The following is a 21,832-nucleotide window of genomic DNA, read 5'->3' on the forward strand; positions in this document are numbered from 1 at the left end:
CATGCAAAGCTCTACTCATTCATTCCAGAATCATTACGCGACAGTAAAACCCCCGCCTTAATCTGGTATATTATGCTACTAATGCTGACAGCAGAGAAGAAAAAACCAACTCTCCCACGGGTATCACATTAAGAATCTATGCTAATGCTGAACAGTTTCATTCATTCCCGTCTGAGGAATGATCATCACCATCAGCCATAGCGACATCTTCAACACTGACACCCGCCGCTGCAGCCTTCAGCTCTCTCGCTTTTTGTCTGCGCTTGAGTTTCCTATCGCGGTTCTTCCGAGTCCGCTTCTCTGCTTCATTTTCCTTAGCAGCCTGTGCGGCCGCAACGCGCTTACGTAGCTGCACTCGTCGCTTCTTGCCTGGCTTCTTGCGTGTAAGTGGACTCTTAGAGACGGGTGCACCCTCTACCACGTAGACTGGAAGACTGTTGGCTGGCCGTGGCATTTTGGTCTGATGTCGCTTGAGATGGATAACTCGCCAGGGGAGATGGCAGCCGGGCTAGAAATTAAGTTAGCAGCTAGACAATTTGCCAGACGGGTATGGATTTCCTTACCCAGACTAAGGAATTGGCCCATGTCAGCATGTGCTGCCCGCTAACGGCCACGTCCTCAAATTGTTTCTTCTTTTCCGCTATCCGGCTTTCGTCTTCGGCGGTAGGTTCCCCGTTCCTCGTGCCTTGAAGAGAAGGTGTAGAGAAGTAATAATCCCACCCACGGAAGGCTTTCACAAATCGTCCCTCAGTGTTAGCGCCAGATCCGGGTGTAGGTGAATGCAACCGAATCCTCAATTTTTGGATTGTGGGGGCCTCTGCGGTTTTCTCATCTGTATCTTTTCCTGACTGCTCGGTGGTATCTTTCGTTGATTTGGCAGGGGCGCTGAATAGCCGGAACTCGAATTCTTGTTCCTCGTCTTCATTATCCGCCGCTTGCGAGGGATCGTTCTCTTGGCTAGTTGTCTGCTGTGCAGTATCCAGTTGATTTAAATTGAGTAGCTTTCCAAGGCGGGCGTATGCATCCTGGGCGGCGTCGTCGTCTGGTGCTGGTGATTGTGAGCGGGATGACGCTGGAGAGCGCATCTCATCGCGGCGGACGCTGTATAAGCCGGATTAGCCGCTAATTATATCGAGAAAAACCCGGGTGGATTATTTGCTCACGTACCGCTTAGCATTTGGTAGATCGAACATTGTGTGGTGTGCGTGGAGAGGAATAAGACTAAAATCCCGAATCGAGAAAAACGATGTTTCACGCCGCTCTACGGCCCGGCCTGATGACATGGCACGGACCGCCCAGCCTCACGGCCCTCACCTTCCGACTTTGAAGGCCTTTTGTCTACTTTGTGACTCTCTACTGCGCCATTTGTTTCATTTCATATTCTCTGTTTTCTGCGTATTCCACACTCCTTACCTTCCGATCATTCCCTCGCTGGTCCGACAAAGGGTACCTGCACCTTATCTATTGGGTTGGTTGACGCCTCGTGCCCATCGCATAGCGCAAACGTGCAGCCAAGAATATCCCCCGACTAGTACTCGATCCCAATCCTCATAAATGGGTATCTGTGCCTCCTGCCTCGGCGGGAATCGCCACGACTCTCCTGAGGTGAGTCCAAATCCGAAGCTAGTCTCTTTCCCGTTACCATGTTCATCGCGCATTACCTCGGTCTAATGCACGATGCGTGGGGGTACTAGTCGCAGAGTGCAATTGTCTAACATTTCTTTCTTCAAGCCTGAATCTGAACGTCTACTCGATGATGATCCTTATCAGGCTGGGTATGGCTACGGAGCACTCAACCATGCTCATCAGGCTAGCCAGCCAGATTCGGAATATGTGAGGCGTGAGAGGGAGGCGCTGGAATCAATCTGCCAGCGGACATCTGAGTGAGTATACTGTCCTAGTTGCCTTCTGTTCGGATTGGAATTGAATTCATGCTAATCGTGTCTCTTAGCTCTGTCATCGATATCTGGTCCATCCAACCACAACCACACCTTCGACCCCAAGCAACTCTCCACACCCCTATCTCTGCATCTCCCGTCCCATCACAAAGGACCGATACAACAACACCTGTGGTATCTACCCACCATACATCACCGCCAAGCCGTCCCACCTCTGGCTCGTCAGGCACCGTCCCGAAACACTGGGGTGAAGTTGTCGTGAACCCGAACAAGAAACGGTCTCGTACCAATATCAAAACGGATTCCAAAGCCAACCATGATGTTTTTGGGGTTCTCAACGTCACCTAAGATGATGCGTTTGGGGCATGCATCGCTGCACATTGACGATGACGATGTACACGACAAACGAGGGTGTGGGCTGGTGAAAATTAAATCGAGGATGCAGATGAGGGTACTGGAAGACCCGTTTCGTTATTTTCTTGCGCCATGCTGTTATTTTTGGGGGTTTTTTGTTTCTTGCATTGATCGCAGGTCGACTGTCTTTCGCACATAGCCATCCATTCCTCTCTTCCTGGCCTGATAATACCCATTGGCGCAGACTCTTTCTTTTATTATCAGATTCTTTTCTGCACCCCATGTTGGCTTCTTTTCTGTTGGCATGTTTTGTTATTTGCCGAGTTTGTTTCTTTGTCTTCATATCATCTTGTTCGTCGTGCACTGCTTGTATATGTAGTTCTCTTTTGAGTGCCGGACTTTATTCTTTCTGAATTGACACACAATTTGGATTCTGTCAAGTGAGTCTCAGGAAATCTGGATTACGTAGATGCTGAAAGTATAATCCTTCTAGAATCTCAACCCATATAGAAGTTCAGCTTTAGGTGGGATCGGTTTTTATACAAAAAGTATTTCAGCTTACTATACAATTGAGATATCATGGGAAATTATAAAGAATTTCACTCCCCATACTTATGAGAGATCGGCATCAATTATTCAACCTGTGACTCCGCCGATAATTATCGTAAATGCCGGACTGAATGCCAATGACAAGGGGTAAAACAAAGATGGGATTGACAGGGAAAAGAAAATGGATACATGACAACTCCCCTATGACAGAAGAAAAAGAAAACGCCCGCTGATATCCAGGGATGGACATAGAAGAGAGTAGGATGATGCAATATGTTCGTGCCGGGTTGATCCTAAACCTGACGGAAATGTCAAACTGCAGACCATTAGACATCGTCCATTGTACCCGCAGGCTCTTCACCACCAGACTCGTAGCTCCCCGCCGAGCTGAGCTCATCTTCAGACTCGGTGTCCTCGCCTGCTTCATCCACAGCCTCTTTGCTGGCGTACTTGCCAACATATTCTAGGGGCGAGCGGTCAGTATGGCATAATAGCAAACATAAGCCTTTGGGTTGTAACACACCTTTCACCTTTGCCTCATATGCCTTGGGTTCTCTCATCATCAGCGCAGCTGCTTCCCCGTTGAGAGGATCCGAAGGGTTGGGATAGCGGAGGAGCTGGGGAAGGAATACCTCGAAGATGTTGAGCATGTCATACATCGGCGACCAGGTTTGGTTGATCACATCGAGACAGACTGAGCCCGAACTATAGCAGAAGAATCGCATTAACCTCAAGAGTTTCATTTCCACACATGTCAGACCACGCTTGACTCACAGCTCATCGATGTTTGGGTGGAAGATTCGGTTGACGAATCCGATGCTCGGGCTTTTGTATGGGTACTGATCAGGTAATTCGACGTGAATTTTCCAAAGGCCTCCGGTAAATGGTGCTAGAAAGGTTAGTATGATCTAATACCGGTCGATTATGAGTGAGACATACTCTCTTCCGGGCCCTTGAAACGAACGTAAAATTCTTGCCTGTTGCGAGTAGTTGGTATCGGAGAGCTTCAAATGGTTTATTGTGGTGTGTTAGGTACATACACTGGAGTCCGGAGTTAGTATAGATCTATAGCTGACAGAGGGCCAGAACTTACTGTTGTCATTGACCAGTGTCACCTCATAGTCACTCATGAGCCTAGATTAACCGTTAGTATATTTCCCGTCAACCAAGTATGCTTGCCGAGGCCGATCAAAAACGTTCGGAGAAGCGGCGGCGAATTTGAAAGGGTAGGGAGTTGTCGGTCGTACATCCTAGCGAGAATGTTAGTGCCGTGTATTTTGAACATTTCTGAACTTGTAGAGCATACTTCATGACCTATATGATGAAAAAAAGGCGTTATTAGCATCTCCGGCGACTCTGGGGGCTTATCGGACGATCCGCAACATTACTCACATCTGTCTCGATTCTGCGCTTTGGGCTACTCATGTTGGCGGTTTGAATGAAGGAGTATTGTCGATCTCGAAGGTATTATCAGCTGCAGGCTCTCACAGAGAAAAATAGGCCCAGCGGTGTCAAATGCCGTGATTCGCAAGCAGACCCGGAGGCGGAGCGGGGAAGTAATGGGCGGGGCAGACGATGGCCTTTGAAATAGATGTTAAGTAATTAAGTGGTCGGTGATTAAGTAGAAGCAAAGTGAGAGGGATAACAGATATCAGAGAGGGCTTCACTTCTCAGACCCGAGCGAAGGAAGTAGAAAGAAGAGACGAGAATGAGGTCTTGGATGAATGATCCATTAGATCGGGCCCGCGGACAGTGGACCTGCCCGTGTGATGAGTCGATGAGTCAGCGCCTGCCGGGGCCCGGCGCCATGACGATGACTTGCGATAGGTCGATACACTTCTAAGGTATATAATTGAGAACATAATTGGTTTATCTTTCCATGATAGTATTGTAGTGTTGTGTTGCTGTAGACATCTATATCGTGCTACATGAATGGTTGAACTTTAGTTATACCTCTTTGAGTGTAATTCTCGCGGCCATTCTATACACTCTTTGAATAGTGTTTCCAAGATACATGCACAACAAAGAAAGAGACATGCGCCCTGTACGTCCTATATGTTGTAGAAAGTGTGCATCAGATGTCATCCATAGCTAGCCATGTACTCCCTACTAATAGGATACTTAGAACAAGAGGCACTGCAGCTACCATTACAGAAGAAATCCTTCTGGGAGAGTAAATACCATTTTCTTTCGGTTGTCTAAAGCATCTTTTTTTCTGATCAGAAATCAAGCAAAACGGATGCGGCCCTGGCTCATGCTCTGTTCCCTAGGGACCCTCCAGTTAGGTTAGGATGGGTCACGTGGATGCCACTTGACGAACCCCGCCAACTGCCTCAGCTACATCATCTCTTTCAGCTATCAGTGCAACAATTTTTGGTCATGTTTCTTTCTTAGATCTATGATTACCAGTTTTAATTCTAGCATACAATGTTATAGGTGAGCTGTATGTCTGGATATGATTGTAGCATGTCGGCTTTGAAAAAGAAAAAAGAAAGTGTAGGTAACTATTGCATGTCTCCTCCTGAATCCTATGATTGGGAATAAAAGAGGCATATATACAAATCTGTGGGACAAGATGATACACTCAGTGAGCAGGACCATACGCATCAACGTTCTTCTGACCAAAGTGGTACCACTCATCCACTTTTTACCATGGCCACCGACCCTTTGAAATATAATAATCCGACCCTATCTGATGAACGTCTTGATAATGAAACATGAAACATGAAAAGTCACATGAATTTGTCTCATGTAAAATGCCTAGGGAGGTAAAGGGTAAAGAGGCACGATATACAGCTCGAAGGCATATCTGAGCTTTCTATAGGCACAAGCTCAAAATAATTATAGCCTCGATATTTCATTGTAGATCTTTGACAGAAGAAGTCAGTATAACTCAAAATATCATATGGAAAATCATCACTCAATGTGAGTGACGTGCGAAATACTGCGCTCAGCTCCTTCTTACGTATCTAGTTGTATAAATTCTGAAGTCAAGGGGAGAAGGTGATCACAAACCACTATGTGCTGATATCTAATGAAGTAACTAGGTAGTTGTTGTTTATATATAAGCAGAATAGTCAGCCCTCGAACCATTCCCATTCATATGCCGCTATACTTGGCGATATGGGACTTGAACAATTCTAATATTCAATTTTCAAGGATATGAGAAACATTTCAATCGAATCTCAACTACGATATATTCTATAAATGTCTTTGTGATAACCAGTCGTAAACCGTAGAATTTGGTGGCGAGCATAATTGCTACAAACCAATGTATTCATGCATGTGTGTTCTCTAGCGGTGTAAATATGTATGTGTTGCTAGCTAGACTTCCCTAATAAAAGCCCAACCCGAGGGACCATTTATCTACCGTGGCAGCTAATCTCGCAGCAAGTATCCTCTTCGCAAATCAGATACTAGTGATCATATTTACGTCTGCTACGGGTGCCTAATTAAGACCGGGCCCGCAGGATCCGGCTGTACGGGAAGAAAGCGATTGGTTGGAAAGTGGAAATAGTGGGGCTGTTGCCTAAGGATGCCTAAGGATGCCTGGACGCTAACGCTAAGTGGATGTCAACGATATGAACCTAAACATTCTAATGTTGGCTTCCTCTTTATTTAAGACTTCATCTCCCCATTTTGCCAGTTGACATATCCTTTCAGCACTCTTATTACATTTGCACCATTTTCAACATGGCTTCTTTGCCCACCCTCCCAGTGAAGCACAATGACTTCGTGAAGTATGTCAACGCCAACTCGGAGAAGCCCATGGTGGACTTGGTTCAGCCATATAACGAGTTTGACGCCGTTCTGCGAAAGAAATTCGCCCAAGACCCCTCTCATCCATCAATTCAAGATAACTATGCCAACATTGTACCGCTGTACGACCAGACCGGCTCCACAAATCTTTCCATTCGAGCTCGGGACCTTGTCTCGGAAACGCCAGAGCAAACGGAGAAGTACATTTTGCCCTTGAGTGCAAAAGACCGGAAACCACATGGTTCTGCGGCAGTTGTACCCTCTTTGAATGAGTTCAAGAGCAACTTTGCGCTCTTTACAGAGGGCTCATTGAGTGAAATTGACTGGTCCAACGTGGTCGCTGCTGGTAGCGCTGTCGTCACCTCACTTTTGCCTGTGCCAGAAAAATATCGCAACTCAAAGCGTGGCCTTCGCAAGTACTACCATGAGGAGTTTGCTCCAGCGTCAGATGTGGATCTCTTCTTGTATGGCCTGAATGAGGACCAAGCGATTGAGAAGATCATGCACATCGAGGATAAGATCAAGAATACTATCCTCTATGAGACCACGACCATTCGGACGAAGAATACGATTACCATTGCTTCTCAGTATCCGAACCGCCATGTGCAAATCGTGCTTCGCATCTACCGCTCAGTCGCTGAGATCCTCACTGGCTTCGACGTTGATGCTTCGTGCGCGGCTTTTGATGGTCGCCAGGTCTATGCTTCTCCACGTGCAATCGCTGCATACATCACTCAGGTGAATCGGATTGATCTAACTCGAAGATCACCATCATATGAGAATCGGCTCTCCAAGTATTCACATCGAGGATTTGAGGTTTTCTGGCCTGCTCTTGATAGATCGAAGATTGACCCGGTGAGAATTGAATCCCTTGGACCAGAGGGATGAAATCTCAGAACTAATTTTTGAGATAGACTATCTTCGAGAGAAGTTTTACCAGAACTGAAGGACTTGCACGACTCCTAGTATTGGAAAAGCTTCCTCGGTCTCACGACCGGGACAACTACCTCCAAAAGAGGCGTGAGGAACGAGGTCGTCCTCCTTTGAGTTTGTACCTGAAACGTCGTCATGGCAAAATGCTGCATGGTAATATCAAGGATGACTGGGAAGATGAGGTGCCTGAATGGCAAGAGCAAGACCAAGTGTCCGATTACCATACTTTTGTTCGTATCTTCACCACAACCGAGCTTACTCCCATTCGACTATCACTGACCCTCTGATAGACTATTCCTTACGGTCGGAGATTCAATGCCAGGAATATTGAGAAGCTACTCTACACCAAGGACCTGTTGCTGAACGCCCAATGGAATCAGCCCAAAGACCGCACAGTTTATCTTCATCGTCATCCAGCATTCTTCGGCGAGGCGGAATATGTCATTGGCGACTGCTGTGGCTACTGTCCCAAGCCTGTCACCGAGGAGGAAGTCAAGGTCGCTGACGAGGAGGGCAAGATTTATATCTCTGGTCATATCACTTTCATCAAAGATGATCCTGGCCGCCAGGAAATTGGAAGTTTCAATCCGATCACTGAAACCGATTGGACTGGTGAGTGAATTGTCCGAAATGTTTCTTTCTTTCTGAATTATGCACTAATACCAATATCCAACATTGTAGAAATGGCTTATGTTGGCCGCACCGAGAAACTTTGCCAGGCAATCTTGGCAAACGATGTTGACTCAGTGAAAGCTTTCCTTGCGGATGAGGGTACCAATCCAGACCGCCGTGACTACACTGGACGGACACCACTCCAACTCGCGTGCATATGCTCGACCCCTGAAGTCGTTCAATGCCTTGTCGACGGCGGTGCTCGCATGATTCCCCGTATGGCTGATGGAAATACAGCGCTCCATCTTGCCGCCGCCCGGGGAGACGTCGACATGATTCGAATCTTACTCACAAAGAGCAATGAGAATGAAGAAGAAGAAGTCAAGAAGCAGGATTCTCTGAAACATAAAGGAGAGTCAAAGACCAAGCCCAGCACAGACGAGGATGAAGATATTGATATGATTGACCAAGACGATGCCATGTCTCACACCTCTGCCTCTTACGTCAAGGTCGAAAGTGACGAAAAGAATTTGAACGTGTACGATACGCTCCAGGAGAATGACCTCGAGCCGGATGTTTACGACATTAATGTCGTTGCATGGGATAGTCGGACTGCTCCTTTGCATCTCGCTATTCTACATGGTCATACTGAGGCCGTGAGAGAGCTTGTTACATCCTTTGGTGCCGATGTCTTGATGCCAATCAAAATATTGAATGAGCGCGACAAAACACCCCAGGCTGCAATTCTTAACCTGGTTCTCGTTCAAGTCCTCTCTTTCGAAAAAGCAATGGAGATGTCGCAGACCCTTCTTGAGCTCGGCGCTTCACCAGCGCAAGCAGACCTCAAGCAGAAGACACCGCTACACTACCTTGCTCAATCCGACAAATTTGGAATTTTTGATATATACGTGCAGCATGATGAGCCGGCAGTAAAGCGCGCCATTAATCACTTAGCAGTCCAGGGCCATTCCTACACACCAGAATTCTCCTCGGCGTTGATGGTTGCTCTCACTGCGAAGAACGCACCCGCGGCAGCCAAGCTGTTGAATACAGGGGCCCACCCGGAGATTGATCCCGCAGAGGTTATGAAGGCTATTACGACATCTAGAGGACGCACGACCTACTACGGCGTCACCGAAGAAAACGCAAAGTATTGTGTGAAGCAGCCAATCTTGCTGGCTATTGAGAATGACCTCCCTTTACTCGCCATTGATCTGCTTCATCGCGGGGTAAACCCTAACACCGATATCAGCGAGAGATATCGAAACCAGGATCGGACGGTATTAGACGTCGTGCGCCAAACTTTGCGTGACCTTCGTGAATTCTTGGTTGTGCGCAAGTACCAATCCTATGCTAATTCCATCGCGACTCCCCTCGATCCGAATGACGATACATATTTGTCAGATTTCCAACCTGGCACTTACAAAATGGTCATTGCAAAGGATCTACTCGGCAACGCGCGCAAGACAACCCGAGAGAGCGAAGAACAAGCCAAGAGGGCTGAAGCTGCCCCGGCCGATCCTCCTGGTTTGGCTGAGAAGAAGGCGTTTATTGCGGAGTTGATTTGCGACTACGAGAAGCTGGAGTCCATTCTGCTACAAAAAGATGCAAAGACCTGGGACGAGCTTCATCCTCCGCAGACAATTCCCGTGCAGTTCCCAGTCTACGTCTCGACCGAGGGAACACAGCTCACCTCTGAGCCTTGGAAGATCAACTTCCACTTCAATGTACCAGGCATTACTGATTCTGCTCGTGACGGATATCTGAAACTGTATGTGCCTCCTTTTATCCCACAACCTAAGAATATCCCACTGACATTGATATAACAGTTTCGAAGCAGCTTGGAATGGCGACATTGGTATCATAAAAACCTTGACATTGGGCATGTGGGGACCCCTCAATGAGAACGCTCCGCTTGAGATTGCTGTAACCGACAATCAAGGCCTGTCTGCCCTTTCAATTTCCATCATGCGCGGCCATTTCGCAGTCGCTAAGACCGTTCTTCGAATTCTCCACGTGCAGTACAAGGTAAAGGAGCCTCGCGGTCGGATGCACTTTGAGATAGACGTCGATGAGTGTTCTGATGACTGTGATGACTCTCATGAAGATAACGAAGATTTGAACATAGTCAGTCACATTGTTGATGATACCTTCACCCACGAGAACATCGGTGAAGTTATGACTCAAGTCGAGAGCAATACTTCCCCTCTTGAGACGTTTGAGAAACGGTTCAATGTACTCCTGTTTTTCGACGAGTGCCAGAAGGAGGATTGGAACAAGCGAGCCCTCCTGTTTCCGAAGCTGTACCGGCACCGGGATTGGACTTGGATGAATAAAGACAACCCGATCAACAAGATTGGGTTGTTGAAATACGCTGTGTACACAAACAACATTCCTCTTTTAGAGTTCCTTCTGTAGACTGGATTGGACCTTGCCTCCACCAACCCTTCTGTAAAAGGTGAGTTCTTGGTCAAGGTCGACGAGTTCCAGCTTGCAATCTCACTTGGACGTACCGATTGCCTTGCCAAAATGATTCAAAGTACTGGAGCTGGCCTTCCACTTACAAAATTGAGTGATGACTGTTGCGTTGAGGAGAAGAAAGAGCCTCAGTACTACCCTGGGTTGTCGATTCGTGGCAGCAAGCGTGCTGATTGGGCTAATGCCGGTCGAGATAAACCGTTGAGAGGGCGGGCACAGTGTCCTCCTCTCCTTATTGCGGCTCGTCAGGGTAATTTGGCCAGTACGGAGTTTTTCCTTGGTACCGCGCCTGCTCGCTATTACTTGGAGTATCTCAATTCGAATAAGGATGATGAGAGAGTCAAACGATTGACTAAGTCCAAGCTCGGACTCGAAGGAACACTCTTGACCTGGCTTCAAGAGAGAAGTAAGTGCCACCTATTCAGGAACCCTGACGAACATAGCTGACCATATAAGACAACCTCGTTATCCACTGCGCAATCATCTCCGAACCAAATGACGAATCCGTCCGTCTAGTTCAGTATCTTGTGGATCATCACCCTGAATGCTTGGAAGTCCGATCGACAGAGGGATTGACGCCTCTCGCATGGGCCATGTCCCTTCACAAGGTCCGATTTGCCCGCATCTTGGTAGAAGCTGGAGCCAACCAGGCCGTCCGCGACAAAGAGGCGCGCAATCTCCTCCACCTGATTCTCGTATCAGCCAATGGTCGAGTCTGCAGGAACTCCAGCCGATGCAGCAAACTCCTAGACCTGCTGGATAAGCAACTCCTCCCAACAATGCTCATGGAACGCGCCGGTAAAGGCTCAAGGACGCCCTTTTCCCGTTGGCTTCACGCCCAACCCGACTTTACGCCAAGGGACCCGGCCATTCCTCGGCCCCCTAAGAGTCCCCAGACCGAGGATGAGATAGTAACCTCCATGACGAGCCTCATTCTGGGCCTAGCCAACTCCACGGACCAAAAGCATCTCGAGGTCTTTGACGAAGCTGGAAACACACCAGTTCATGATGCTGTGAAGAAATGCTTCCCCCAAGTCCTAGGACAACTCCTTGATCGTCGTCCTGACATGCTCAACCGGGAGAATGCCACCGGTACGACTCCTCTCGAAATGGCAGTTGACGCTTGGGTCAACAAGAGTACCTCTGGACCGCCTGACGGTTCTCCAAGGTCGCGGGTTAATCCCCCTGTGAGTCAGAGCGCTTTGCAGCGCGGTTGTCACTTCTTCATCCCCGGTAGCAGGGTCACGTATGACAAGGAGATGGCTACGCTTCGGGTTTGTCGGGAATGGGCCCAGCAACGGCCCGGAAAGAGAAGACTTGTTAGTCTGTTTGAGGCGAATGAGGTCGCTAAGAGATTGGTGGCGGCAGGACAGGCTACTGGCCGTGATGGTGTTGTCTCCGAAGATGATAATAAGTCTGAGGATGATCCGTGGGGAAGCATGTTTGATCATTGCTAGTTTGCTTGTATTGGACATGGTAATTTCTAGCGCAATGATTATTTGTACTGAACGGTCTTTCTTTTTTGCAATATATCCTAATCATGTCTGTTGCTTCATTCCCTGTTCCTAGAAATGCCAGCTACTTGCTAATGAACATTCTTGTGGCTTCTTTTCCAATATATACTGGAACTGGAAGATTAAGAAATATATATACTCAAAAGCAGTAGATTATGATCACCTCAAAAAACATCATGAACTTAACCAACCCGGCCTCTGACTCAGTGCTGCTCCTCGGGTGGCAGCTGAACCTTCACTGCACTCTCCGCCAGAGCTCTGTTCCGACTATTCTTGCTAGCGATATACGAATTAATATACTCGGGCACTTCAGCGACCGTACTATCACCGCTTGGAACCGGGGTACCAAACGTTTCCCATACCGGAACAACACCAGTCCAGACACTACCAGTAATCTGCGCGTTGCCTGAGTCCTTACGCTCATCCGAAACACCACCATCACGAATCTTGCCGCTGCCATCCACAATCCTTACCTTCAGGATGACAGTCGACTGCATCTCCGCACGATCCGGCGGCACACGCGAGTGATCCCAGCGATCCGCGAGGACAGAGTTCGTGATCAATTTCATGGCCCAGAGCTTTTCTTCATCATCTGTGACGAGGGTCGCATAGCCGTGTAGGATGGCAGAGCGGTAGTTGTAGCTGTGCGAGTTGGGCGTGAGCGATAGGATCAGCCCGTCTACTTTGCTTGTTGCGACGCATATGGGGAGTCCCTCGCCATCGCTGCAGCTGCGGGCCAGGTTCATAATCCGTGAGCTGACGTAGCCGTGGAGGTAGCACTCTAGAGGCTCATCGATGCTCGCAGAGGGGAATTCGAATGATCCCATTTGTCCTATCATCGGTAGGATTGCGGGGAATGGGTCGTCCGGGCCTGGGTTGAAGGATACATGAAGAACTTGGGAGTCATTGATGATTGAATGGATTGGACCTAGGTCATATGTGGCTAGAATATAGTGTTAATAGTTGGATTGGGTGTAGATCTATAGTCATCTCGTACCTCGATGCTTGTACCGGTTGGCGGTGTTGGAAACCTTCTTCGGGTAGGTCAAAGTTCGGCCCATGATGTATGGCAGTCTGTAGAATGTGTGGAGTTAAGAGAAGCAAGAAGTAAGCCGCGACGATCTAAGCATTTAAGTATGTACTCCGTAGATAGATGACGAATCTAGATAGGTGATCCGATGAGCTAGGGCACGCCTTCAAACACCCTTTTTAGCAGGTCCATCCGCGCAAGGTTTCCCCACAAAGATTAGACCGAGACATTCTTGATAGCAGGCTGCGCACAGATGCATCAAACCAAGAATCAAGTATACGACATGACATGGGAGTGGACAAGAAAATGGTCTCCGATGCCAAACGCAGCCGAGGTGATTGGCCCACACCGCCGACTGGACCGCGAACCTGGCGATAACAACGACTCCAACAGTTTACTCTTATCACTTATTTTTGGGACCTTGAAGCATGGCGGCATGCAGGTCTCTTATGCGCCAGTGCGCCATCAATCTGCGCTCATCTAGGCCTTTGAGTCATTCATTGCGCCAACTGCCTAGATGCAACCCTCTGTCTCGCAGTTACGCTACCTCGGTGGCCGCCGCGGAACTCAGATTCGGCCAACCGTTGCATGAGACGCATCCTCATATCCTCAGCCCAGGCGAACGTTTGTCATTATCTGTGTCCTTGAGTCTTGTATTTCGCTGATCGTCTGTTGTGTAGTTACTCCCGGAATAACCGCCCTTGAATATGCACAACGTCGATCGAAGCTCGCCAACAAGCTACCCAAAGGCGCGATTGCGGTGTTGGCTGCCTCGGAAGTCAAGTACCGTGCCCAAGGGATCTTCAATGAGTATCGCCAGGATTCTAATTTCTTTTACCTGACGGGTAAGTTTTGCTTGGCACGCTCGTGATGCTGCGGAGGACACCCGCTAAACACTTCCACGCCGGATAGGATTCAACGAACCGAATGCATTGGCGATCATTGGGAACGACGGCTCTGGCGATAACCATATTTTCCATTTATACGTGCGGGAAAAGGATCCCAAGGCAGAACTCTGGGATGGGGCGCGCTCCGGCACCCAGGCTGCTGTGGATGTCTTCAATGCGGATGAGGTACGGAGTTTTGGTTTAATCAGGTGAACCGTCGAGCTGACACCGAGAACAGACAGGAAACATCGAACGCATTGGAGATATTTTGCCGAGTATTGTTCAGGGAGCGACAGAAGTTTACTCGGATATCCCGACATTTGATGGCTCAAGATCATCCTTGAATCGGTATCTGTATGGACCAACACTCGCGTCGGAAAAGTTGAAGAAGGTCGTCGACCACCGCAGAGTCAAGCCCCTGAAGAATCTGCTCAATGAAATGAGGGTGTTCAAGAGTGAGGATGAGGTCGTACAGATGCGGCGACTGGGACAAGCGTCAGGGAGAGCCTTCACCGAGGCTATGCGACAGGACTTTACCCGAGAGAAAGATCTCTATTCCTTCCTGGAGTACCAGTTCAAGGTGAATGGTTGTGATACAAATGCTTTCGTCCCCGTTGTCGCGGGTGGCCAGGTAAATTCCCCGACTTTTGTTCTAGGTGAAGTGGATACTGACGAACCTAGAACGCCTTGGCTATTCATTACACACGAAATGACGATGTATTGAAGTTCGTATGGCTTTCCAAACTATTCTGAGACTCTGCTTACACTTAATTCTAGGGATGGTGATTTGGTTCTCGTTGATGGCGGTGGTGTAAGTTCTTCTAATCTGAACTCGATCTTACAGCTCTAGGATACTGACCAAACTATAGGAATGGGGAGGCTATATTTCCGACATTACTCGAACATGGCCTGTCAATGGCAAGTTCTCTGATCCCCAGCGGGATCTGTACAATGCTGTGCTCAAAGTGCACCGGAGCTGTCTCGCTCTGTGCCGCGAGACTTCCAAACTTTCTTTAGACAAACTTCATAGCATCGCCGAGAATGGGTTGAAAGATGAACTCAAGTCGCTTGGCTTTGATATTTCCGGCAATGTATGCATCCGAACTCCTTCCATGAGTATGCCGCTGACTCCGACCAGGCACTGAATGTTCTCTTCCCGCACCATTTAGGCCACTATGTCGGCCTGGACGTCCACGACTGCCCCGGGTATTCTAGAGGGTACGACCTGAAAGCAGGTCAATGTATAACAATTGAACCGTTCGTCCCCAGCCTCTTTCTCCGCAGACCTGAAACAAGCTAATACATGCCAGGGGCATCTATGTTCCTAATGATGAACGATGGCCCGCCCATTTCCGTGGGATCGGAATTCGCATCGAGGATAGTGTTTGTGTCGGAGATGAACACCCGATTGTCTTAACCCCTGAGGCTGTCAAGGAGGTATGTTTTAACTCTAGTAACCCCCCGCATGCACTCGTGACTAACTTTTACTAGGTTGCGGACATTGAGGCACTGCGTAATTAGATGTGATGTATACGGTAGCCGTTAGATCCCTCAAATTCCCATGTACAATAACATAAGGCTTCAAAAGATCATGTTTGTGCCCCTTTATTTTATCCTATCTAATTTCTAAACTAAAACCTACATGTCTGAACTATCCTTGCCTAGATTACTTTGTGGTGGCTGGTCTGCGGCTAACCCGAAGGCTGGTCCGGGGAGGTTGGAGTCGATTCGGCAGTTTTTAGCGGCTGTATGTTAATAAGAGAACATTGCACAAAATATCCCCAGAGAATGAGACCGAGAATGGAAGCAGAGAAGCAAAGAAACTCGAAAAGAATCTTGGTCGCGGTCAAAGAATGCAATGTTGATGTTCATGCTTCGCGCTCTGCCGTTGGTTGTCAGGCCTCCGCCCAAAACAAACTAAGCTCCACACCACACGACGTGCTTTGCTCTTCTTTCTTTCCTCCTCCAGGTCTTCCACCTCGTCTTTCTCTTCCCATCCCGCCCTTGAACACTTCGATCTATTCCTCTTTCCTTCGGCTGCTTGTTATCGTCTCTTGGACACAATGTCCATTCTCTGATCTCCTCTAACCCTAGACGTGTAGCACGCGTGCTCCTGACCGAGTACCCCTCTTTGATATTTGACTGTTGTCACTATACAACGTTTAGACGCGTTCTCGACCCTGGGAACTTGTTTCCCAATGGCAACTGTCTTCGTACCTCCCTCGCCACGAAACTCCATGGCCATGGCGACTCGTCGTCCACTCGCAAACGTGCCGAATGCAACCAATTCTCCACACAGGGCAGGGCTCTTACCAGTTAAACGAGCTCGCTCTACTCAAACGGAGATCCCGTACGGACAACCACCGCCGAAGAAACAATTGATTGAGAACATGCAATACGAGTCTCGTTCCGCCACCTGCCAGACCACGAACACGGACTCGAAACTTTTCGCCCGACGATCGAACAACAGTAACCCTAGTGCATTTGAAAAGAGGCTCGTCGCAGCCAGGGAGAAGGAACGCCAACCGCAAGTGAAGCACGTGAGAGTCGAGAAGGCTCCGGCGGATACCATGGACTCCATTCGACAATGGCAGCGGCACTATAGGAAGGCATTCCCACAGTTTGTGTTTTACTTCGATAGCATTCCCGAGGATGTCAGACGGCGGTTCTCTCGCCAGGTCACTGCACTTGGAGCTGTAAGTCATATTGCCCCACGGAACATTGAGCTCTCCCGTCTTCAGTGATTACACACCCCCATTGGCATCTTCTCTAACACACTTCGATGTAGCGTGAGGAGAAGTTTTTCTCGCGCTTAGTAACCCACGTTGTCACTTCACGAGTTATCCCCCCAGAATCGGCCACCCCAGCAGAACCGGAGTCAACCGTAGACGCTAGAAACCGCGATAGCAACGTTCTAACCGTCAACCCTTCTCTCATAGAGAGAAATGGCGAGAATCACCTGCATGCTTCTTTGAAAACCGAGACCCGACGTGACCAAGGCACCATGGACATTCTGCAAAGGGCTCGACAGATGGGCATGAAAATCTGGGCGTTGGAAAAGCTTCAACGTATGATCACTACCATCAATGACAGTGACATCGCCGCCCAATATGAACAGGCTGCTCGGAATAAGGCCGCCGGTGGTAACGCCGCCAACGCTGATCTTTCGCGGGTTCTTCGTCAGGAACTGCTTAATGGGCCGTCCGATCGTGATCCATTGGCATCACTTGAAATGATAATGTTCAAAGGTCCATTTGTCTACATCCATGACATGAACGAGAAGACCAAACCAGTCATGGTTCGAGAATACCCCCGAGTCGCTAGACGCCAGGATGGATCTTGGCCACAGTTCCGAAGTGCTCCCCTCGGAAAATGTCCCTTCATAGATGAGCCCCCAAGCAGGAAGGAATATGACCGACACCGATTGCGCCAAATTCACAAAGAGAAGAAGGCTGCATCTCACGCGGCTGATGGGACACGTCATGCTAAGCCAAAAGCAGCTGCGCCAGTTCAAGCTCCCGAATCTGTGACCACAACAGAGATGGCACACTCCCAGCCATCGGCAAAGCAAGAGGAACGGGTTCCGCCTCCAATCCAAAATGAAACCCAAAAACCATTGGATGAAACCCATGAGCGAAAGAGTTCTGAAAGCTTTGTTCCTCCCCACTTCCCTCGCACCGGGCCCTTCTATGCTGGTTGTGAGCCAGCTGCCTCCGGTATTCAGCCGTCGAACATGACATCCGCAATTCGCTCACAAATGATCTCATCTACTGCTGCTGCACCTGGCGCGAAAGCTGGGCTCAGCAAGGAGGTTCATGGGCTCAAGCGAAAGGTTCTCGAGAAAGGTACAGGTGGATTCACGGCGGGATCGATGGCTGCTCCTCAACGCCGTGGGGATGGATTCACCACGGTTACGACGAAGAACAACACCAAACCCCCTGGGAAACCCAACGTTGTCATCAATGAAAATGAGGCAAAGCAATCTGAGATCGCTGGTTCAAAGCGACAAAGGGATGACAAAGATGAGCAAAAGAAATCCGAACGCCGCAGAGATTCTAAGCCTGGCTATTGCGAGAACTGCAGGGATAAGTTCGACGATTTTGAAGAGGTAAAAAAAGATTATCTAGGTTTCCTTGTTGCTTAGGTCCTTCTCGATACTAATCAATCTCTTAGCACACTTTGACTCGCAAACACCGTCGGTTTGCCGCGAACTCCACGAACTGGGCTGAACTCGATGCATTGCTCTCCGAAATTCAGCGCCCCCTCAAGGACGAATATGAATATGACGAATAGATTTGCCGTTTCTCACAGCATTCCATGATTTCCTTTCGACCTCGGCCTCTTCTATCCGATACCTTCGCACCCTGGTGGAGTATCTTTCTTCTACCACATTGCATTTTTATTTCCGTCATGTCCAATTTGAATCTCAGAACCTCGCATAAACATACCCTCGGCATCGACACATGCATGGTGGCGTTTTTTTTCCCTCTCTTCTTTTTGTTTATCATGCATCAGCAGTACCAGTAACCAGTTCTTCTCCTACGGTCTGATCTGCTTGGCTTGACCTCGATGGAGGTCGTCCACTCTTTTACAGCATCTTTCTTCACTTCTTTCGATTGTATTGAATATCCGATTTTAAAACAGCATCAGGTCGCCTTGGAATTCGTGAACCGACCTATATCAACCGCCGACGGCAATTTTGGATACTTTCATTTCTCATGTTGCTCCAAGAAAAACTCATCGTCGATGCTGCTTGCCTCATGTGCAACCAGCTTCTGCTTTACGGTCTCTAATTGTGGCCGGTTGCGATATACCGAAGGTATAAAGGACGATTTAGCATGGACCAAGGGTTCCTAACCTTGCATTGCACTCCGTTCTAACACATCGTTATCCCCCTTTTTGGTCCCACGGGGCCATATTTTCTATCTCGTCAGCTTTTCCTTGTGTCTTCTCACTGGTGGTATCTTGTTTTCTGATGGGCTGTGGCTTTATTACCCAGCGTAGGCGGCCGAGTCTCTGTTGAGATTTTTACTTTCTCGTGACATTACTTACCCGAATAACCATTTATTCGACTCGATGATCTGTATGCAGTTTGTATCGTGCTAATTGAATTGTCTGCTATAAAATACATTCTTCAGTAAAGAAACACCAGCCAGAAGTAGAAAGTGTGCGAGGCCCCTCACTTAGCCCAATGCGGTAATCACCTCGGCGTGACGTAAACTGCGAGCGGTGACATTAGTGCCAGGCGGTGAGAGTAAAAAAAAATATCCCCTCGAGCTCCAGTTAATGTCAACATAATAAAAGCTTTATATTGAATATTCAGTTGATAAAGAGACAATTATCATAGTCACATATGCCTACTAGCGCTAGATCGGCGTGAATGCACCGTTCCTGAGTCCATGTACCTTGCAGCCCCGCAAAACGTCTCGGTACTCGGCCCCGTAATCGGCGGCAGTAACGAAGATCTTCAACTTCAGGAATTTTTGATGCTCCCAACTACGCAGCATAACCCAGCACATTCCGGACAGAAGGATATTGAAAATACAAAACCGAAGCTCCGGACATATTCCTCGGTATATGACCTCTCGCTCTCTTCATCGTTTTTGCTCGCACACACGAAAAGCTTGAGTTCGCCGCTGAAGTCATAATTCCTTTGCTATTGCCACTTCTACAGCTCGGACGGGATACAACTTGTGCATATATCATTGCATATTGGTACATATTGAGATATATACTTCTTGGGCACCGAAATCCTCGGTATTTGAGATCGTGCGTCACGAGGTGCAGCCGCGCCACTCCGTTTTTGACAATCATACCACAAACCCAATGGCCGCCCCAGGCTCTGTGCTGCAGCGCACAGCGCTAATCTCTTCGACGATTCTAAGAACGAGATTGATATCCGCTACCAGGACGCAAGCCACACACACCCTTCGCACCGGCCGCTACTCTGCCCTGTCCTCCCAAGTACCGACGCACTCCCTCTTCCAAACCCGACATAGCTCCTACTCCGCGCCCACACTCCGTGAAAATGAAAAGGCACGAAAGAAGGTTACTATCCAGACGCTCCAGAACATGCACAAAAAGGGGGAGCCAATCACAATGCTCACGGCACATGACTTTCCCAGTGCTCATGTAGCCGATGCGTCGGGGATGGATATGGTGTTGGTAGGGGATAGTTTAGGGATGGTAGCGCTTGGACTAGAAAACACGACGGAGGTAGTTATGGAAGAGATGATTCTTCATTGTCGGAGCGTAGCGCGGGCAACGAAAGCCGCGTTCATTGTGAGTTGCCGGGATTTTTTGACTGGCTCCACAATGCCACCGACTAACAATCATACCCCAATTCCAGGTCGGAGATCTACCAATGGGGTCATATGAAGTGTGCGCAGAGCAAGCTATCGAGTCATCACTGCGCCTGGTCAAGGAAGGTCGCGTACACGCCGTCAAGCTCGAAGGTAGCCAAGAACTTGCACCCACAATCAAGCGCATCACACAGGCCGGTGTTCCGGTGGTAGGTCATGTCGGTCTCACACCGCAGCGGCAGAATGCCCTCGGCGGCTTCCGTGTGCAGGGCAAGACGGCTGTCAGTGCGGTGAGGATGCTGCACGATGCTCTCGCGATGCAAGAGGCTGGCGCGTTCATGCTGGTGCTTGAGGCGATACCGTCGGAGGTTGCATCGATCATCACGCAGAAACTACGGATCCCGACTATCGGTATTGGTGCCGGGAATGGCTGCTCCGGGCAGGTTCTGGTGCAGGTTGACATGACTGGGAATTTCCAGCCCGGTCGGTTCGTGCCGAAATTTGTTAAGCAGTATGCGGATGTTTGGGATGAGGCTTCCCGTGGCATTTCGCTCTATCGCGATGAGGTTAAGAGTCGGGCGTTCCCTTCAGAGGAATACACGTATCCAATTGCGAAGGATGAGCTCGCCGAATTTCAGAAAACGGTGGACGAGGTCTTCCGGGAATTATGATGCGCCTGATTGCCATTTTTTTCGTGGCCATTTCTTGCATATTTTGTCTATATTAATGCATCATCATCATCATCATTTGTACATAGCATCATTGAGCAGTTCGTGTTGGTTGTTCATAGCCTACTCAGCCGAACGCTGGCGTCATCGAATAAGCGACAATCAATTGATCGTCCGTTTTGAAACACTATTATGACATTAGCATTCATACTCGAGGAAGTACGGTAGAAAATCGAGTTGACACTCACCCTCCATAGTCCGCCCATGCCTTCATCCAGCCCAGGCGCAAACACACTATTAACATAACAAAAGACAGAATCGGTCTCTTTGCAGTCCAGCTTCTTGCGCAGAAATTTGACAACTGTCTCGAATTTCTGCGAAGCGCTAACCTTGAACACCCGACTTTTCAAAATCGGGGCTGACGGAAGAGGCTGGAAGCGAACAGTAACTTAATCACTGTTAGTTGAATTCTCCCATTTGAGGATATCGCGGTGATCTGATCAACCCAAAGCCCCGGAGAAGAGGGGTCTTACCTTTCCCCGAATCAATACTCTCCACGTCCGCGAGAGCCTCGTGCGCATCACGGGGTAAATTGGTCAGCATGACCGATGCAGACATATTCATCGGTAGATCAGCGCCATGGTCGTCATCTGGGATCGGGGCGTTTGCTGAGCTGGGTGTGCCTGAGCTCTGGGACTGCCGCAGGCTTGGGCGATGGCTGAGTGTGGTTTGTAGATTTGGAGTGGGGGAGCGCTGTGGAGAGCGTGTTGGAGAAGATGGGTTCATGATGTATGATGCTACTAAGAGAGGTACGTAGATGGGAGGAGAAAGATGTAAGTAAGTTGGGG

The 21,832-nt window shown here is 48.8% G+C and overlaps 9 protein-coding genes across 9 annotated transcripts; 5 read left to right on the top strand and 4 right to left on the bottom strand.

Moving 5' to 3' along the window:
- Window positions 1-157: 157 nt before the first annotated feature.
- N7518_004927 (DUF2011 domain-containing protein) lies at window positions 158-1,193 on the bottom strand (the record flags this gene model as incomplete). The annotated part of the gene is made up of 3 exons (XM_057185854.1): window positions 158-508; window positions 564-1,101; window positions 1,168-1,193. The coding sequence occupies 3 exons, from the start codon at window positions 1,191-1,193 to the stop codon at window positions 158-160; spliced, it is 915 nt and encodes a 304-aa protein (XP_057042624.1).
- A 361-nt stretch (window positions 1,194-1,554) lies between these two features.
- On the top strand, window positions 1,555-2,246 carry N7518_004928 (LAMTOR1/MEH1 family protein; the record flags this gene model as incomplete). Its single annotated transcript, XM_057185855.1, has 3 exons — window positions 1,555-1,605; window positions 1,732-1,883; window positions 1,952-2,246. The coding sequence occupies 3 exons, from the start codon at window positions 1,555-1,557 to the stop codon at window positions 2,244-2,246; spliced, it is 498 nt and encodes a 165-aa protein (XP_057042625.1).
- An 881-nt stretch (window positions 2,247-3,127) lies between these two features.
- N7518_004929 (E2 ubiquitin-conjugating protein UBC8) lies at window positions 3,128-4,226 on the bottom strand (the record flags this gene model as incomplete). Its single annotated transcript, XM_057185856.1, has 8 exons — window positions 3,128-3,264; window positions 3,325-3,506; window positions 3,576-3,690; window positions 3,741-3,773; window positions 3,895-3,935; window positions 3,998-4,051; window positions 4,108-4,115; window positions 4,194-4,226. 8 exons carry the CDS (start codon window positions 4,224-4,226, stop codon window positions 3,128-3,130), a joined length of 603 nt encoding a protein of 200 aa, XP_057042626.1.
- A 2,268-nt stretch (window positions 4,227-6,494) lies between these two features.
- N7518_004930 (uncharacterized protein) lies at window positions 6,495-12,040 on the top strand (the record flags this gene model as incomplete). Its single annotated transcript, XM_057185857.1, has 7 exons — window positions 6,495-7,415; window positions 7,475-7,723; window positions 7,784-8,105; window positions 8,175-9,876; window positions 9,935-10,481; window positions 10,524-10,989; window positions 11,040-12,040. The coding sequence occupies 7 exons, from the start codon at window positions 6,495-6,497 to the stop codon at window positions 12,038-12,040; spliced, it is 5,208 nt and encodes a 1,735-aa protein (XP_057042627.1).
- Window positions 12,041-12,300: 260 nt separating this feature from the next.
- N7518_004931 (pyridoxamine 5'-phosphate oxidase family protein) lies at window positions 12,301-13,158 on the bottom strand (the record flags this gene model as incomplete). Its single annotated transcript, XM_057185858.1, has 2 exons — window positions 12,301-13,040; window positions 13,095-13,158. 2 exons carry the CDS (start codon window positions 13,156-13,158, stop codon window positions 12,301-12,303), a joined length of 804 nt encoding a protein of 267 aa, XP_057042628.1.
- A 397-nt stretch (window positions 13,159-13,555) lies between these two features.
- On the top strand, window positions 13,556-15,535 carry N7518_004932 (aminopeptidase P family protein; the record flags this gene model as incomplete). The annotated part of the gene is made up of 10 exons (XM_057185859.1): window positions 13,556-13,751; window positions 13,808-13,972; window positions 14,040-14,200; window positions 14,253-14,645; window positions 14,696-14,739; window positions 14,792-14,825; window positions 14,884-15,105; window positions 15,153-15,271; window positions 15,325-15,451; window positions 15,506-15,535. 10 exons carry the CDS (start codon window positions 13,556-13,558, stop codon window positions 15,533-15,535), a joined length of 1,491 nt encoding a protein of 496 aa, XP_057042629.1.
- A 677-nt stretch (window positions 15,536-16,212) lies between these two features.
- Window positions 16,213-18,307, top strand: N7518_004933 (protein serine/threonine kinase activating protein nimO; the record flags this gene model as incomplete). The annotated part of the gene is made up of 3 exons (XM_057185860.1): window positions 16,213-16,710; window positions 16,803-18,122; window positions 18,188-18,307. 3 exons carry the CDS (start codon window positions 16,213-16,215, stop codon window positions 18,305-18,307), a joined length of 1,938 nt encoding a protein of 645 aa, XP_057042630.1.
- A 1,533-nt stretch (window positions 18,308-19,840) lies between these two features.
- On the top strand, window positions 19,841-20,987 carry N7518_004934 (3-methyl-2-oxobutanoate hydroxymethyltransferase ECM31; the record flags this gene model as incomplete). The annotated part of the gene is made up of 2 exons (XM_057185861.1): window positions 19,841-20,296; window positions 20,364-20,987. 2 exons carry the CDS (start codon window positions 19,841-19,843, stop codon window positions 20,985-20,987), a joined length of 1,080 nt encoding a protein of 359 aa, XP_057042631.1.
- A 124-nt stretch (window positions 20,988-21,111) lies between these two features.
- N7518_004935 (ubiquitin-like protein ATG12) lies at window positions 21,112-21,770 on the bottom strand (the record flags this gene model as incomplete). Its single annotated transcript, XM_057185862.1, has 3 exons — window positions 21,112-21,171; window positions 21,233-21,432; window positions 21,518-21,770. 3 exons carry the CDS (start codon window positions 21,768-21,770, stop codon window positions 21,112-21,114), a joined length of 513 nt encoding a protein of 170 aa, XP_057042632.1.
- Between the last annotated feature and the right edge of the window lie 62 nt (window positions 21,771-21,832).

Source organism: Penicillium psychrosexuale (assembly GCF_028828465.1).
Source record: "Penicillium psychrosexuale strain IBT 29551 chromosome Unknown utg000003l, whole genome shotgun sequence".
NCBI lineage: Eukaryota > Fungi > Ascomycota > Eurotiomycetes > Eurotiales > Aspergillaceae > Penicillium > Penicillium psychrosexuale.